The 14729-nt window shown below is 37.0% G+C and overlaps 1 protein-coding gene across 1 annotated transcript; it reads left to right on the top strand.

Annotated features, from left to right (window-relative positions):
- Positions 1-8906: 8906 nt before the first annotated feature.
- On the top strand, positions 8907-9878 carry LOC114822461 (uncharacterized). The gene is made up of 2 exons (XM_070816417.1): positions 8907-9184; positions 9320-9878. Exons 1-2 carry the CDS (start codon positions 8907-8909, stop codon positions 9876-9878), a joined length of 837 nt encoding a protein of 278 aa, XP_070672518.1.
- The last annotated feature ends 4851 nt before the right edge of the window (positions 9879-14729 follow it).

The raw sequence follows: 14729 nt of genomic DNA, 5'->3' as shown, positions 1-14729 counted from the left end.
AGTCAAACATGTGTTATATGCGTAAGGGTAGAGTTTCCATTGTTTGATTCTCCTCTGCTTATATCACTTTATTGGCTGCCTATTTTAGGGGAAATTATGAGACATGGAAATTGTTGCCAAATGCGAGGACATAAGGTTGTCTATTTGCAAAGTTACGTTAAGTTGCACAAGGACCCTAAGTTGGAGTAGGTTACCTGATCTCCTTAGTTGGGTTTAGGTTTAATGCTCAGTGGTACGTTGTGCTTCTGCTTCTTTTTAATTATCGAGGATATGCAGAGATCGTAAGTGAAAAGGTTGTATATGCTGTGTTCATGTATTGTTGAGCGAGAGATGCAAAATGAAGGACGTATTCAATCCCAAGATCTGTGAGCTTTCACTTCTTAATTTTATTATTATTAATTTTGTTTGCTCTTTGAAATTTGAATGTATGAGTTTTTTAATTTTATTGGGATTAATTTTACCTGAGATGGGTTTTGGGTATATTTTTAGATTATGAAATTTAATGTTGATTGATTTTCTAGGAAAAATGTGAGACTCTTGAGTGAGTATGTTAAAAGGCTACCTTTGCTCAGAGTTTGCTGTTTAGCATGTTATGTTCCTAGGTAACATGCATCTGAAACTCTTTGGGCAGAAGAAAATATCTCATTACAACCACCTCAATCCAACAAAACTTTTATCACTCTTAAAACATTATCTAAACTCTTAGCTCAAGTAAGTCCTCAGTTTCCATATACTTTTTATTTCTTAATATCTACGTGGTTTTCATAGTTTTGAACCATTAAATCACGTAACTTTATATTTACAATTATATTCTTTCTAATTGTTTGTATAAATTTCTTTTTTGCTCCCTGCAAGATGATGTCATGGTGTGGTTTAGTGGTGTTGAATATAATTGTAGAAACTGGTTCTTTAATCTATCATGCTGTAGGATTTCAAAGTTGAAAACCACTGACTTTCAATCTTTTCGAACAAATTCACTTTGTAAAGTAACAAAACAATAATATTCCATTCCTAAAGGAAATAAAATTGTTTGCTTTGCTAAGGTAGTTCTGTTTAGATTAATCAATACTATAGTGCATTTTGAAACCTCAGTTATGGATCTTTTAGTTTCAATTTAAACACATCTAGAAACTTAGAGATGCATTTATTAGCTCACATTTATATACTGCTGGAAAGTTATAGATCTGCTGCTGATACTAGATTTAACTTTGGTAGTTTTTCAAACATAATTACCCATACAATTTCTAATCCCGCAGCAACGCGCGGGCATCACTTTCTAGTATATACTAAACGCCTAACTTTCTAGTTAATTCCCTTTGTGTCATTTTTACTGTTCCTTCGCCAATGTTATTCCATTTTTGCCCTTCAGTTGTTCTTTAAGTTTAGCTTTTTGTGTTTATTATGCAGTAAAATGGCGTTTTTGTCCCTGCCGTGCAATAGAAAATTCTCGATTTCTTCAGGAAGCCAAGCATCTCTGCTTCGCGTTCTTCGATCTTTGCTTTGTGATCTCTTCCATCTTTGCTTTCTCCATGATTTCTTCTTTTCTGATCGACTTCTATTCCAATTGAAAACCTTCTAGTGCTCTCTTCCCTAAATTTCAGTAGCAATTTTGCTCCAAATCTTTTCAATTGAAAAAACCCACATCATCATCATCTATTCGTCATCACCACAGGTACTTTCTACACCTATTATATGTCCAAATATGCTTCAAATTTGTGATTTGATATAATTGGACTTTAGAAAAAACTTGATGATTTTGTGGAATCCAATTTAACGGTTAGAAAAAATTTCACTAATTTTCTGGGTTTGTCCTCACCACCATCGACGCGGCCAAAGCTTGCCAATTTGGCCTCTTTTCGGATTTTTCTAACCCATCGTTTGGTTTCCGAGAAAAAAAAATTTTAATAGCAAAAACGTTTTTTTTTTTTTTTTTTTGGTTTGCTTTGATGCTGACATTAAAGGCCCAGAAGGAACCGTGTACGCTGAAGGGTTCTTCAACATTAAGATTCAGATACCCGAGGTTGGTTCAAGGATTTTTCCTCTGAACTCAATTCAAGTACACATGGTCTCTCTCTATTTTGATTCTCTCATTAGTTCTTCGCTTGGGCACTGACAAAGTCTCGAACATGAAATTATTGAATTAGTTCACATGTTATTTTCCACTACCTGAGCAACTGATGGAAATCTAGGGCTGCCATTTAACTAATTGACTTCAAATCTTATCAAACATCCTCAATTTTTATTTGTTTGTGGTTTATCCAACCCCCCCTCCATGTATTTTATTGAGATTTTTAGTTGATCTTAAAAACCCGACAAATCTTTACATTTCAACAAAACCCATCTCCTAAAATGTGCAGAATTTTCCATCAGTTGCAGCAAAAATATGGTAATATTTGAAAGGCACTGAGTTTGCTTTTTTGTTGTCTGATCATATTCAAATCAAAGCTTGTGTTTAGATCCCAACACCAACGCCAAACAAGATTGAGTGGGTCAGTAAAACAAAGCTTTTCGAAAATATTTCATTTAATAACACTTCTAACCCCTCGCTGTAAAACCTGTATACTTTCCCAGAAAAATAATATATATATAATCATATATAACAGCAAATAACTCAAATCACAAGTCTTTAACACTTTTCAGGAAAATATGCCATGCTATGCTTCAAACATAATAAGGATGCATCAATATAACAGGTGAAATAAGAAATCAACCAGAGATCCTGCAGCTATCCTATACGGTTAATTCTACAGCTCAATATCCAACCCAATAGGAGTCAACACTATGACCTGTACGACGCTACTCTGCACATAAATTGGAACTACCTGAAGTAGTCTACATGACAAGAATGGTGTAAGAATACGCTCTAGTGCTTCTCTCATCAACAACTGTATAATAATCTAAAGTCACCTACAAGTCGGAACCACCTCTAATGGTTTGTACAACATGTCGGAACCACCTCTAATGGTTTGTACAACATGTCAGAACCACCTCTAGTGGTCTGTACGACATACACCTACTTAGATCCAAGGTGAGCGTGTGGTGCGGGGTGAATAATATAAGCACTAACACTAGGGGTGCAGGTTATGAGTTCTCAACACAATTGACATCATAAATAAATCACATGAACAACATAAAACTCACCTGATACTCACCTGTGCGTCCATTGTTGGAAATATGCCCTGAAAGTCAATCTTTGGAAGAAACCTTTCAAGACAAATGAATCGATGTATGGATGACTCTTATACATCAAATGGCAAAGACACGAATTAGGACTATCTCAATAAACGATATATGTCTTAAATAGTGTATCCATGGATAATGGATCGATTGAAGAAGTAATCTAATGATGTTAGACTACAGAGACCTTCTTCACATAACCATTATGTCCAAAAGGTTCCTAGTCATTGGATTGTCGGAGGGAAACTGACAATGCTTAGACCGGTACATACTGTGTCCGCTTCAAATGGAAGGATGGAAAGTCTCATCCCATTCGTGTTGTGACACTAAGACAAGTATGTAAGTGCTCATTAAGAGAATGAGTTCACTGAACACAATCGAACGAGAGTACTTGCATGGAGGTATACTCACATGTCAAGCAAGTAACTCTAATGGTTGGAATAATGTAAGTAGTCCTTTGACCTAAGGCATCGTCGTTGTCTTGTGGCTAAGTACTTAATCTTTGATTATGTCAAAGTCACCCCATTCGCGGATGTCCATGGCATAATTGGGGTTAAGCCACTTAGTCATGAAGGCAAGTGAATGCGCAACAAGGAATCTCTAATCCTCGATTAGAGAGGAAGAATACTCTAAGATATGATTCGGGAATCTTCGGCCGAAGTATCGAGCGTAATAAAGGAAAGCGTTCCTATACGACTCAATAGAATCATATAAGAAGGAATAATCACATTAGGGGTTTGACATAATATATCCATACCCTAGTAATGTGATTGAGAGTATTGTTTTAGAGAAGGATCAAATTACATTGTAATTCCAACTGAATAGGTTCTCCGAACAACTTCTACATTAGCTTGGGTAGCTATGACATATGGTTAGATGTCACTCATAGCTTGTGAGTTCTTCTAGATGATTAAATGTAGTCATCAAAGAAGAAAGGTGAATTAAAATGAAGTTTTAATTCACTAAGTGATTGGATTAAATATAATCAATTTGATTGATGTCAATCACCTCACTGCCTTGCTAATTAGAACCTAAAATGATTGTACACCGATACACTCTTGTAGTGAGTAATTAATGGATGATGGAAATAATTAATTGGATTAATTAAGTGTTGTGATTAATTTAGAAAGTCTAAAGAAATCATAAAAGCGATAAAAGATCGTTTTGGGCTTAAAGAAACGTTCGGGTTTAATTGGGCCCATTGGGCCTAAACCCATTGGGCTTTTATTCTTGCATAGGATGACTTGAAATAATAAAAGCCCAAAGCCCAAACCAAACACTAAAGGGCCGGCCACTTAAAGGGTTTGGGAGAGATATTTAGTCAAGTTGTTGACTAGGTTTCTTTTTGTCTATATAAGAAACTTTATAGCACAAAGTTCATTAGGGTTTTTTGTGTGTTTTTGAACAACAAAGAGGCAAAAGAAAATAGCTCTCTAAAACCACAAAGGCCGGCCACCTAGAGGGTGAATTAACTAACAATCTTTCACCCTTTTGGTTATTCCTCCATCCATCTCACTACACTAGTGGGTGTGGATCTTTAGAGGTCTTCTCCTTTGGAGACTAAAGGAGAACCTTGGAGCACTCTTACTAACAAAGTGGAGGAGGCAAGGAGGGAGGCTAGACTCAAGGACTTCAAGGAACAAAGGGCTTGGAGGTGGTCCATCCTTGATCTCAAGTCTAGATCAAGAGGTATAAGTCTAAACTTTCACTTTGTTCTTTACTAAAATGTTTTGATGCATTATATATAAACCTATGAACCTTGAAGGGGATTTGCATGACTATAGCTTTGATAATTTGTGTTAAATGCTTCCGCTGCTTTCGTATATAAAATTTGATTTGTATATGCATGATAGTCATTTCGAAATCCCTATGTGTAAAACTTATAATTTTCCCTTCATCCATAGCACTATTTCACATATATACATCAAGTACTAATTCATATATTTCATATAATATGTATGCATGGCATTTTGAAACATACTTTCATTTAAATTCAATTTATGGGAAAAATCAGTAGTATATAGGTATAAACAGAAAATAACTGCCCACTCACTGGTAAGTCGAAGGGTCGTAACCCCTGTGACGCCCTTGAATGCGCTCGTCCTCGTGATAGGTCTCACCTATATGCGAAATAACTATAAAAATGTTAATTTAAAGCACATAACCAACAATACGTAATAACTTCTCATACGATGCTCAATTTGGGTATATGAATATACCACAATGACCTACTCGACGTCACGGACGTCGAGATATTTTTAGAAAAAATTTTCAACGCCGCACGCACCCCCACGCGTCGGGATAGGCACGGTGCTACGCGCCCCTACGCGCGTCATCCTTTACATCTAGACGCCGGACTGGTTTCGCCGGCGACGGAAAAGTCGTCAGTTTCTGGGTTATTTTCAAATTGCCATAACTCACTCATTTCACTATTTTCAACGCTCTTTATATCAAAATGAAGATCTCGACGAGATAAACAAATCCATACCTGTTTCGACCTCTAACTCGCCGGGGATTCACTGGAAAAAGCCTTGAAAGTTCCGGCCAAATTTGAAAAGCTTCGTTCTCAGTCCTCCGACATCTAAATTCTACCAACGAAACACCCCGAAGCTCGTGAGAACCTCCTTGAGCTTGCTATGTTCCTAAAATTCACAAAAACTTAAGGGTTTAAAAGTTCATGAATAGTGACCAATTCAGGGATTAGAAAAACTAGGGATCCTTACGTCAAATTCCTTCGATTCTTCTTCTCTAAGCTTCCTTAGAACCTCACTAGGCTTCCTAAGAGCTTCAAATTCCCTGAAACAACCATATTTACGTCCACATGAACAGTATTCCAAACTGGGGGGTTCGGATTTCATGAGTTTTCGAAGGTTGTAGGTTCCAAAAATGGTACCAATAAACTCATAAGATTGCAAGGATTCTAAAACTTACCTTTTTAGTCTCGATCTGTGAAGAAATGGGCAAGTTTCACCTTTGTCCGTACGTGCACAGTGCACGGGAAGAAGAAACCGAGAGGGGAGAAAGAGAGGAAGTCCACGGGGGAGAAAGAGGGATGTACTTTAGGTGATGTGTGGTCCACATTAATCCCTAACCACACAATTGAAAACATAACCTAAGTTCCAAATTAAATTTTCCACAAACTTAGGAAGGACAATATTAACCAAATGTATAAGTCACACACACACTTTAGAAATCTTTAGGGACAATTCCGTCTTTTCACATCAACGATAATGAAATTTCGGGACGGGCTGTGACAGCCTCAGTTTTGAATTTTCTAGATCAAACATCCATGCCTTTTAGTGATTTGATTAAACTTTTTTTTGGTCATAATTTTGGTGCTATATGCACATTATATCGTAACAAATTTCCTATAATCAAACCTTTTGATTACACTCTCCTCCGTTAGAGATAATTGTAAAAACAAGGTTGGTTAGATTCAATTTATTTTCACAATAATGCTATAATTTAGCAAAATTATCTACAATTTAAGATATTTTCTTTCCAAAATAGTTTAAAATATTTTTAAATCCCACAAAATCAAACGTACTGAAATAAGTTTTTCTTTTAGTACGTTAAGAGAAAATAGGATTGAGAATAATATAAACGTAACAATACACAATGTGTACAAAATAAAACATACCAAAATAAAAATAATGTACCAATATTAACAATATGTATCAAATCAAACATATCAAAATTGCAAATAAACGTACCAATTAATGATTTTTGTAAATTCAAACGTACCCGCAGATAATATATATACGTAATGTATTGTATCTAATAATAATTCGTCAACAACTATACTTAAAAAAAACAGCAAAAAAAATATAATTTCAAAAAAAAATTGAAAATATTACACGGAGCTTTTATGTTGATCACCAACTATTTGAAAAAAAAAACATTTGGAAAAAGAAATAATAGTAAATGTTTGCATAACGAAAAAAAAACTGTGATAAAAAAACATATCTGGAAGAAGAGAAAATATAGTTTAATTACTAATATCTCCACTAAATAAAGAAAAGTGCTTCATGCAGGTAAAAGGATAAATTTAAAAATTATTTTAATTTAAAAAAAATATAATAATGACATGTAATTGAGCTTGAGGTGGCTATTGGTCAAAACACTTTAATCAATTTTTAAAAAGGCACAGATGTTTAATCTAAATGATATAGAAAAACTGTAGGGGATTCTAATTTTCTCTAAAATAAATTAATAACTGAGAAAGTGAAGAAAACAAATCCTTACACATTCTAACTTTGCTACAATGGTATCATAAAAATAACCCGTGTCAGTACAACTAAATTGTTGAAATATGCTTATTCGTTATTAACAAAGTTGAAAGAGACTGCAATATGCCATATGGCTTCAGCAAATGCTGCAAATCAAAAGCTCTTGACCTCACCACGCATGTATGAAATTAGTGCATATAATTGAAGTATATATGAATTGTATTTTTAGCATTTGAAATATATTGGTTCTTCATTATGACCTATGTGAGACATATATGCTTTAGAAATTTTAATTTTCCTGTTTTATTAGAACTTATAACCAAAAGATTGTTATGTTGTGATTGTACATAGTTATTAAGGCCAAATGATATAACTAATCAACGTGGTTGAAGACAACTATTGTAGAGACCCAAAGAGGAAAAACTGTGTGCAGGTGCAAGTGCATATAAACAAATGAGAAAGAACTGTTGGAAATATATCCTTGCACCATGAAAAAAAAAACTGTCAAGTTGTGGATAACTTCTGTTACTTTTTGGATAATTAACTGTGTTGAGCTCTTATTTTTTTTCCTTTGTTTTCCTTTTTTTTTCTTTCCTCTTCAGAACTGTGTTGAGCTTATGAATTCATCTTTATGAAATGAATTTACTCACGTCTTTATCATATTTGTTTACTTTTTTGTGGACTTCTATTCGAATTGAAAACCTTCTGGAGTTCTCTTCCCCAAATTTCACTAGCAACTTTGCTGCAGATCTTTCCAATTGAAAAACCCCACATCATCATCATCTATTCCTCATAGCTTCTGTATAGACATCGACAAGCGAACATCACCACTTTCTCTTCTTCCTCAGGTAAAAGTCAACGACTTTCTCTTTCCGAATGCCATTTTATTTCACTTTCTCAAACAATTATTCATTCATTATATCGTATTCACTCTTTCTTCCTCTGCAGTCATTAATGCTGGAGTAGCTGGATGTAGCACTGGTCTGTTGAATGGTAATCTTGCTTCTAGAAAAGTGGCCGGTGCATGCATTAAAAATGCTAGACAATTCTAGCATGAGAATGGCATGTGTTCATTGTGTCCATAAGCAAAGTCCATGGTGGTGGGCTACTTTAGTAGAGTCATGAATAATGGCTAGGATGATTTCACACTTGGTATTCACACTTGGTATGGTTGGTTATACTTGCCTATAAATAGAGTATGTTGTTATGTTTAAGAATGACAAGTTAAGAAAAGAGAAAGAAGGAGAAGTAAGAGAGACAAGAAGGCTCTCTACCTAAAAGAAAAGAGAATAAGTAGAAGAAGCATCCATAGCTTCTAAGAGTGTTTTGAGTGATTCCTCTTGTATTAGTTTGTGTGAGAATAAAAGGTTTTGTGTGTTATACCTTGAGTGTTCTTTTTCTCTTGCCTATCAATTTCCGTTGCGTTACATTCTTCTTTGGAGATAAACATCTCCAAAGTAGTGAAGTCTCTTTAAATCCCAACAAAGTGGTATCAGAGCCATGGCGAACAACGTTATGGCTGCCTTCCAAGTTCCAGTGGTCAACAACAACAACTTCGATAATTGGAGTATCAAAATGAAGGCCCTTTTGGGAGCACATGATGTATGGGAAGTTATGGAGAAAGGCTACATCGAGCTAGAAGATGAAGATACTCTAATCCAAGCCCAGAAGGAGAGTTTGAAAGATTCAAGAAAGAGAGACAAGAAGGTTCTCTACTTCATCTACCAAGCATTAGATGACAATGGCTTTGAGAAGGTCTCGAGTGCAACCTCCACCAAGTAAGCATGGGAGAAGCTTCAAACCTCTTACAAAGGAGCCGAACAAGTGAAAAAGGTTTGTCTTCAAGTATTAAGAGGTGAGTTCGAATCTCTACAAATGAAAGGGTCTGAATCAATCTCTGATTATTTCTCAAGAGTCTTAGTCGTTTCTAATCAATTAAAAAGAAACGGTGAAAAGTTAGATGTTAGAATTATGGAAAAAATACTACGCTCGTTAGACCCAAAATTCGAGCACATTGTTGTGACGATTGAAGAAACAAAAGACTTGAAAGAAATCAGTATAGAGCATTTAATGGGCTCGCTACAAGCATATGAAGAGAAACATAAGAACAGGCAAGGGAATGATGAGCAGCTCCTCAAAACGCATGTTCAGCCAAAGAAGAAAGAAGAAACCTTCAACAACGAGAGAAGCCAATACGAAAGAAGTCGTGGCCAAGGTCGCGGACGTGGGCGTGGACATGGACGTGGACGCGGTTGGAACTTCAACAACCATAGCAACTACGAAAGATCAACAAAAGGTGGTGAAAGAGGACGCTCAAACTTGAGGTATGAAAAATCTCAAGTTCAATGTTACAATTGTCAAAAGTTTGGGCATTATGCCTGGGAATGTAGAGCTCCAAGTAACAGACCTGATGAGAAGGTCAATTATGTGAAAGAAGAGAATGGCGTTATGTTACTAGCATGCAAACAATGATGGAGACCAAGACTATACATGGTATCTTGACACCGGCGCCAGCAACCACATGTGCGGAAGAAGAAGCATGTTCGTAGAGCTAAATGAATCGGTGAGTGGCAATGTTTCTTTTGGAAACGAATCCAAAATACCTGTAAAAGGAAAAGGTAACATCCAAATTCCCTTGAAAAATGGGGGTCACCAATTAATTTCAAATGTCTACTACGTGCCCAATATGAAAAGCAATATTTTGAGTTTGGGTCAACTCTTAGAAAAGGGTTATGATATTCACATGAAAAATTATAGCCTTTTTCTTAGAGATGACCAAGGAAGATTAATAGTCAAGGTGAAAATGTCAAAGAATAGGATGTTTCCTATGAATATTCAAAATGATATTGCAAAGTGCCTCAAACATTTTACAAAGACATATCCTGGCTTTGGCATCTTCGCTTTGGGCATCTTAACTTTGGGGGACTGGAGTTATTATCCAAGAAGGAGATGGTGAGAGGCTTACCGTGCATCAGTCACCCTGATCAAGTTTGCGAAGGATGTTTACTTGGGAAACAGTTCAGGAAAAGTTTTCCAAAGGAGTCGACCACAAGAGCCAAGAAGCCACTCGAGCTCATTCATACCGATGTGTGCGGTCCAATAAAACCAAACTCTTTGGGTAAAAATAATTATTTCCTTCTCTTCATTGATGATTTTTCAAGAAAAACCTGGGTATATTTCTTGAAACAGAAATCAGAAGTCTTTGGAGCATTCAAGAAGTTCAAAGCCGCTGTAGAAAATGAGAGTGGTTGCAAGATCAAAGCCATGAGATCTGATCGAGGTGGAGAATTCACTTCGAAGAAATTTCAAGAATTCTGTGAAGAACATGGAATTCGTCGACCTTTGATAGTTCCAAGATCCCCTCAACAAAACGGTGTGGCAGAAAGAAAAAATCGAACTGTTCTCGACATGGTTCGAAGCATGCTCAAAAGCAAAAGATTGCCTAAGGGGATGTGGGCAGAAGCTGTAGCATGTGCTGTCTACTTATCAAATCGGTCTCCAACAAGAAGTGTGTGGGGAAAGACTCCGCAAGAAGCATGGAGTGGAAGAAAGCTAGGTATCTCTCATCTAAGAGTTTTTGGAAGTATAGCCCATGTACATGTATCAGACGAGAAGAGAACCAAACTCGACGACAAAAGTGAGAAGTTCATCTTTATCGGCTATGACTCAAATTCAAAAGGTTATAAGTTGTATAATCCAAACAATGGGAAGACAGTGATCAGTCGAGACGTGACGTTTGATGAAGAAGGAGAATGGGATTTTGGCCCACATGCAGGTGATCTTCACTTCTTTCCTCAATTCGAAGAATAGAATGAACAAAGGATGATGGAGCAAGTAAGAGAGGTTCAACAAGAATCCACTACTTCACCTGCTTCACCAACATCAACCAATCATGGCAATTCACCAGCATCAACATCGTCAAGTAGGAGTCTAAATGAAAGAGAAGTACCACGCACAAGAAATCTACGAGATCTCTATGAGGTAGCTGAAAGACTTGATAATCCTACACTTTTCTGTCTCTTTGCTGATTGTGAACCAGTTGACTTCCAAGAAGCAGTGCAAGATACTAAGTGGAGGGAAGCAATGGATGACGAAATCGAAGCAATCCAGAAAAATGATACATGGGAACTCGCTATTCTTTCGAAAGGACACAAAGCCATCGGAGTTAAGTGGGTGTACAAGATGAAGAAAAATGCCAATGGAAAGGTCGAAAGATACAAAGCGAGACTAGTGGCGAAAGGTTATAGTCAAAGAGCTGGAATCGACTATGATGAGGTATTTGAACCTGTTGCTCGTTTGGAAACTATAAGATTACTAATTTCTTTGGCAGCTCAAAACAAATGGAAGATTCAACAAATGGATGTGAAGTTCGCCTTCCTAAATGGTGTGCTTGAAGAAGAAGTCTACATTCAACAACCATCAGGCTATGAAATCAAAGGGCATGAAGACAAAGTTCTGAAGCTGAAGAAAGCCCTTTATGGGTTAAAACAAGCGCCAAGAGCATGGAATAGTCACATTGACAAATACTTCCAGGAGAACAACTTCACCAAGTGCCCTCATGAACATGCTCTCTACGTCAAAATCAAAGATGAAGATATTCTGATTGTGTGCTTATATGTGGATGATCTAATCTTTACCGGAAGTAATCCAAGCATGTTTGAAGAGTTCAAAAGAGTGATGACCAAAGAATTCGAGATGACGGACATTGGGCTAATGGCATACTACCTAGGCATTGAAGTCAAGCAAAATAAAGAAGGCATTTTCATCTCCCAAGAAAGCTACACAAAGGAGATACTGAAAAAATTCAAAATGGACGACTGCAAGCCTATAAGCACGCCAGTGGAATGTGGAGTGAAACTAACCAAGCATGACTAAGGAGAAAGCGTAGATCCAACATTTTTCAAAAGTCTAGTGGGAAGCTTGCACTACTTGACATGCACAAGACCGGACATTTTGTATGTCGTCGGATTAATCAGTCGCTACATGGAGAATCCCACAACTACACACTTGAAGACCGCCAAAAGAATTCTTCGATACCTTAGAGGTACTGTTAACTTTGGCATGTTCTATTCAAATTCTGATAGCTACAAACTTGTTGGATACAGCGACAGTGATTGGGCAGGAGATTCCGATGATAGAAAAAACACTACTGGATTTGTGTTCTTCATGGGAGACACGGCATTCACATGGATGTCGAAGAAGCAACCGATTGTCACACTATCTACCTGTGAAGCTGAATTCGTAGCTGCTACCGCATGTGTTTGTTATGCAATCTGGCTGAGAAACTTGCTGAAAGAATTAAGCATGCCACAAGAAGAACCAACAGAGATTTATGTCGACAATAAGTCTGCAATAGCTCTAGCAAAGAATCCAGTATTCCATGATAGGAGCAAGCACATAGATACCCGCTATCACTACATAAGAGAGTGCATTACAAGAAAGGATGTGCAAGTTGAGTACGTGAAGTCTCAAGACCAAGTTGCAGACATATTCACCAAGCCACTCACACAAGAAGACTTTATCAGACTGAGAAACTCAATCGGCGTCACAAGACAAGATTAAGGGGGGATGTTGAATGGTAATCTTGCTTCTAGAAAAGTGGCCGGTGCATGCATTAAAAATGCTAGACAATTCTAGCATGAGAATGGCATGTGTTCATTGTGTCCATAAGCAAAGTCCATGGTGGTGGGCTACTTTAGTAGAGTCATGAATAATGGCTAGGATGATTTCACACTTGGTATTCACACTTGGTATGGTTGGTTATACTTGCCTATAAATAGAGTATGTTGTTATGTTTAAGAATGACAAGTTAAGAAAAGAGAAAGAAGGAGAAGTAAGAGAGACAAGAAGGCTCTCTACCTAAAAGAAAAGAGAATAAGTAGAAGAAGCATCCATAGCTTCTAAGAGTGTTTTGAGTGATTCCTCTTGTATTAGTTTGTGTGAGAATAAAAGGTTTTGTGTGTTATACCTTGAGTGTTCTTTTTCTCTTGCCTATCAATTTCTGCTGCGTTACATTCTTCTTTGGAGATAAACATCTCAAAGTAGTGAAGTCTCTTTAAATCCTAACATGGTCTTGCTCTTAGTTTTCCAGGTATCCATCGTATTACAGAGTTTGATAATTTATAAATTAGCAATAAACTCATTGACTTTCCTATTAAAATTTAAATTCTTAATATCTATAGAACTCCCGATTTTTGTTTTCTCATTTTTGGATTGTTATTAACGAGCAAGTCTTTTCCTCGCTAATCAATAAAGCAGTTTCTGTACAGTATATTATATCTTTAATTTAGAATACCTTATTTAATCTGCAGGTGCAACCCAGGCTCTTCTACAAAGCTGTCTCACTTTTGGGGCATTCTCATTGTTATTGAAGGCCTAAACAAGCAGCAGCCAGCTTTAACACAACCATTTTCTGTGAGGAAGAAAAGTGAGCAAGTTCGTCCCTTAGTGCTCCCCCTTCAACTTTCACTCTCGGGAGAACTAAAAGTAGGTTTCACCTTCTTTTGCAATTCCTTGAAGAATCGCAAGAAGGGCACTTCTCACCCAGCCTAAGAAAAGGTTGTTTCAGAAAGGCGGCACAGCTTGGACCTCTTTATGAGAATTCAAGGTTTTCACTCGCCAGACAATGATAGGCGAATCACTGCAGCAGTAGTAATTATGCTGCAAACTGAATCCAGGATGACTAACTTGGAGTCTTCATGGTGGTCGCACCTCTCCTCTCTGCTCCTCCTCCAAAACCCCTCTGTAAGTTTCCGAACTTAAATTGTATTTTCTCTCTTTCTGCCCTTTACAAGGGTTTCAGAAAAATAATTATTTTTTTTTACTATAATTTTGGTTTTGATGATAAAATTTGGATTTGCCCATTTGGGGATTTTCCAGTTCAGAACCTAGGAAACAAGTAGCAATTCTGTGGCACTATTGGGGAGATTGTGGACCTCTGTTAAATCACAGTCTAGTGAAGGGATTAGCCCGTCCGACTTTGTGTTTTAGATGAATCCATTTCGGATTGGGAGAAAATTTAAACCCAGAAAAAGTTGGGTTTCCTGGTGAGTTGTCCGGCAGATTTCAGGTGGCTAATTTCGTGATTACAATTAACTTTGCGTCATGACATTGTGGGATGCTATCGAATCTAATTAGCGATTTTTTTTTTATGGTTTTTGTGTGGATGCAGGTCGGCAATGAACAGGTTGATCACATCTTGAGTTTTCCGACTGATTTATTCCATCCTATCGGTTCTGATTCTGTCCCTCCATAACATTTGCAACACCATCTGCCTTACTCATCACAGCTTGGCTTTCAATTCCTCAGGTAAAGTTTCCACCT

The sequence above is a fragment of the Malus domestica genome, chromosome 17 (genome assembly GCF_042453785.1).
Source record: "Malus domestica chromosome 17, GDT2T_hap1".
Classification (NCBI taxonomy): domain Eukaryota; kingdom Viridiplantae; phylum Streptophyta; class Magnoliopsida; order Rosales; family Rosaceae; genus Malus; species Malus domestica.
Note: the sequence above shows the minus strand (reverse complement) of the source record. Positions and strands in the feature narration are given on the sequence as shown.

Bases quoted from the DNA above. Each gene is read 5' to 3' on its own strand.
- LOC114822461 (XM_070816417.1), top strand. From the start codon at position 8,907: ATGGCGAACAACGTTATGGCTGCCTTCCAAGTTCCAGTGGTCAACAAC. The intron at 9,185-9,319 runs GTAAGCATGGGA...TTATTTCTCAAG, and splicing joins TCGAGTGCAACCTCCACCAA to AGTCTTAGTCGTTTCTAATC.